The sequence below is a fragment of the Rhagoletis zephyria genome, unplaced genomic scaffold (genome assembly GCF_001687245.7).
Source record: "Rhagoletis zephyria isolate East Lansing unplaced genomic scaffold, Rhagoletis_zephyria_1.1 Rzeph_scaffold_06270, whole genome shotgun sequence".
NCBI classification, from domain to species: Eukaryota; Metazoa; Arthropoda; class Insecta; order Diptera; family Tephritidae; genus Rhagoletis; species Rhagoletis zephyria.
The window spans coordinates 29,122-32,686 of NW_016163353.1; the positions used below are offsets into that span (position 1 = coordinate 29,122).

Below are 3,565 nucleotides of genomic sequence, written 5' to 3' on the forward strand. Positions count from 1 at the left end.
ATTGGTTGTTACCCTAAAGATCCCGCCAATAGGCACTTGTTCGTAGTCAAGTCAATTATAAGGCACCTCAGAACATTACACAAAACGCATCTTTACGACCAGTTTTAGCAGTTCCTATGACTTCAGCTGATTAAGTTCGATTACAGACAGTCGATAAAGGCTGTTCATAGGTAGACAATTCGCACCTTCCTCAACTCTCATCCTATAAATGCCGTAATCGGAATGGAAACGTAAGCTATCACAGACCGACAAGACAAGCTCAAGTAGCACCGGCGTATCCAAGTTACTTTAGCAAAACTCCTTTGCGGATATTGACGATAACATTCCTAACATACATCTATACTTTAAATATTCATCTAAGCTATTAAGATGAATATCCAAAGTATAGATGTATGTTAGGAATGTCAATAAACTAAAGGACCACAGGCCATATGAGCTCCCGGTTTCGCGTGCTCTGTGAGGATTTCTTAGTTTCTGAATATCTCACAGATTTTTGGAGTATCCATTCCTTGCCTTTCGGATGACTGAAACACCAAAAAGGTATAGAGTTTAGCGAAATGTCCACTTTGGTTGTGCATTACTATTGCATGGATGATTGGTTTCATAGAACATCCTTAGACTTGGCGCTCATGAGTGTATAGTGAAAACGCGGCGACCACGAACTCAATAAAAGGACCAAAAGTGAAGAAGGACTTGTGAGTACTTAGTATGAATATTTGGCGGAACTTGGCTAAGACAAATTTTTGCTGGTTGTAGATCCTCTGGGCTCTATTCTGCAAATATTTTGTTGAAAGATACTGTAATCAAAACCAGCTAAATCAGTTAAATCATTTTATTTGGTTCGATTTCAGTATGGAGGCTAATAGCCTGTTTCCAACAAAAGCTTAACTGCTGTTAAGAGTTATGGCAAGTTTCAAGAATTTCAACATGGGGTGCTCATCAAGGTCTGTTTCTTACTTTTTGTTTTACGCTTTCGTTGCTTCTACTAATATTTATGAGCAGTTCTCTTCGAGTTGTAATGTACTGACCTACCTGAAGACGCATACTTTTTGTGCACACTGTTTTCAATTCATTTCATCCAATCGGCTCAGCAGTTAAATACTATGTTTTGAACATTCCAACATTCACAAATCACAAAGCAACATTTTTTTCAAATCAACTCTTCAATCTTAGCTCATCCGCCTAATTAATTTTATGTATATCCACTTATAAGTAAATATTTACGTTTTGATTTTTTCTTCAAGTTTACCGTAAAATCGTTTGCAAACTACATACATACATTTTTTTATTATTTCATTTGCTTTCGCTGGCCATAACGATTACCTAAATTATTTTTTCGTTTTTCGTTTTTTACATAGATGCCGTTTGAATGCCCGCTTGCGGTGATGTCGATTGCTGTGGTGAATTTTGGCTGCTCACTCCTGCCACCGCTGGTGGTATGGCTACGACGGCGTTTTGTTGCGCGGCGTTTTGTTGCGCCGTTGCCTCGGTTGTCTTCAGGAAATAAGTTATCAAATCGATGGGCAATGGGAAAACTATTGTTGAGTTCTTTTCCGCCGATATTGTATTGAGTGTCTGGCGCCGGAATGGATGGTCATTTAAATTTTACTTTAGATTGTTTTTTTCTAACTCTAAATTTACCTGTAAGTAACGCAATTGTAGCGCTGCTGGTGAACCTCCAATGACTTCAGAGGCTTCGCGTAGTGCCTTTGATGCTTTTTGCTCTCCTTCAGCGGCAATAACTTTGGCGCGTGCTTCACGAGCTGCTTCAGCTTCGGCTGCCATAGCGCGTTGCAGTTGTACTGGTAGGCGTACATCCTTACTGTAATAGGGAGAGGGCGGAAAATATGGGTTGGTATCAGAGGATGTACAATAATGAAAAAAAAAATACATGGGCATTAAAAAAAGAAAAGTTATATACATTTGAGCAGCGACCGTACCGTGGGTCTATTTTTTTTATAAAAAAGAAAGTTAATAAAATAATAAGTTATAGTTTTTTAGCACATTGAGTTGGAAAACGAGTTAGTATTTTTGCTTTTTAAGACTTAAATAAAAACAACATTTTCTTCATATTTTCGAACCCAATAATAGCCGGGGTTGTATGTTTTTATTTTTCGATTTTAAGACAGCCACGATTCACATTAGTGTACCTTCCAATTTTAAGGTTCCTAAAAAATCCTGTATAAAACACAGAAAATCCGAAACATGAGAAACACTTATAAGTGTTAAAAGTGCGAAAAAACATTATAGGAATTCCGAAAAGCTATAATATATATTACCGGAAGCACCTAAGAAGTTTCGAGCAAATCCGAAAGTTTTCGCATTTTTCCACCCATTTCCATTTTTGGACAAGTCCACGTATATGTATATTAGCAAACTGAAAAGCGTGCAGCACGCTGCTTTGATATTGAATTATAGGGACTTCAGCTCCACCTCCAGCAGGGTTCTAGAAACTCTATATATGCAAATTTTCCTATCGACCTTTATGGTACTCGAAGATACCGAAAATTCTAACGTCAAGAAAGAATGAAATTTTTTTATAAAAGCTGCTAGCTCATTAAAGTTAGTACCTAACAAAATATCGATAACAAAACTGATAAAAATGTCGGTAACAACATAGATAGTAACATCTAACAAAATATCGATAGCAAAACTGATAAAAATATCGATGACAAGCTCGATAAAATTTCCGATAACAAAATCGATAAAAATATCACAACAAAAAAAACAAAAGCGATAAATAATCGATAACTAAATCGATGAAAATATCCATAACGAAATCGATAAAAATCGACAAATAATCGATAAAAAAATCGATAAATAATCGATAAAAAGGACGAAAATAGTCGATAAAAAGATCGATAAATAATCGATAACAAAATAGGTAAATAATCGATAACAAAATCGATAAAATATCGATAACAGAATCTCTGAGGAATTCGGTAAAAATTTCGATAGCGAATTCGATAATAATATTGGTAGCAAAGTCGATTGAAAAATCAACAAAAATATCTATAATCGATTAGGAAATCGATAAAATTATCAATAACAAAATCGTTAACAAAATCGATAACAAAATCGATAACAAGATTGATAAAAATGTCGATTAATATATCGATAAAACCTGAGAATCCCGAAAATCTCTAAAATCCCAAAATAGTTCCCAGATTAAGTCACTGTGTCTCTATATTTATCCTCTTCTCTTTAATCTATAAACTTGATCTTCTTGGTCTTCCACCTAATTTTCTACGTTGGATCCCTTCATACCTCTATGATAGATCACAAAGGGTATTGTTTAAAAATACTATCTCTGACGTCATTGATGTTACTTCAGGAGTCCCTCAGGGTAGCCACCTAGGCCCGATTCTGTTCTTGCTTTTTATAAACGATATTTCTACAGATATAAAATTCTCCAAAATTTTAATGTATGCAGATGATGTAAAACTTTATAAATCGTACGTTTCAATTGAAGAAAGGTCTTTGCTACAATCAGACTTAAACAGCATGGCTTACTGGTGTAAAGTAAATCTTATGCCTCTAAATCTTAAGAAATGTAAAGTAATGT

At 35.2% G+C, this 3,565-nt stretch overlaps 1 protein-coding gene across 1 annotated transcript; it reads right to left on the minus strand.

The window, feature by feature from the left end:
- Positions 1–404: 404 nt before the first annotated feature.
- Positions 405–1,822, minus strand: LOC108373012 (band 7 protein CG42540-like; the record flags this gene model as incomplete). Its single annotated transcript, XM_017628849.1, has 2 exons — positions 405–1,575; positions 1,642–1,822. Coding segments are annotated over 2 exons (406 nt in total), but the record flags the coding sequence as incomplete, so codon positions are not given.
- Positions 1,823–3,565: the final 1,743 nt, after the last annotated feature.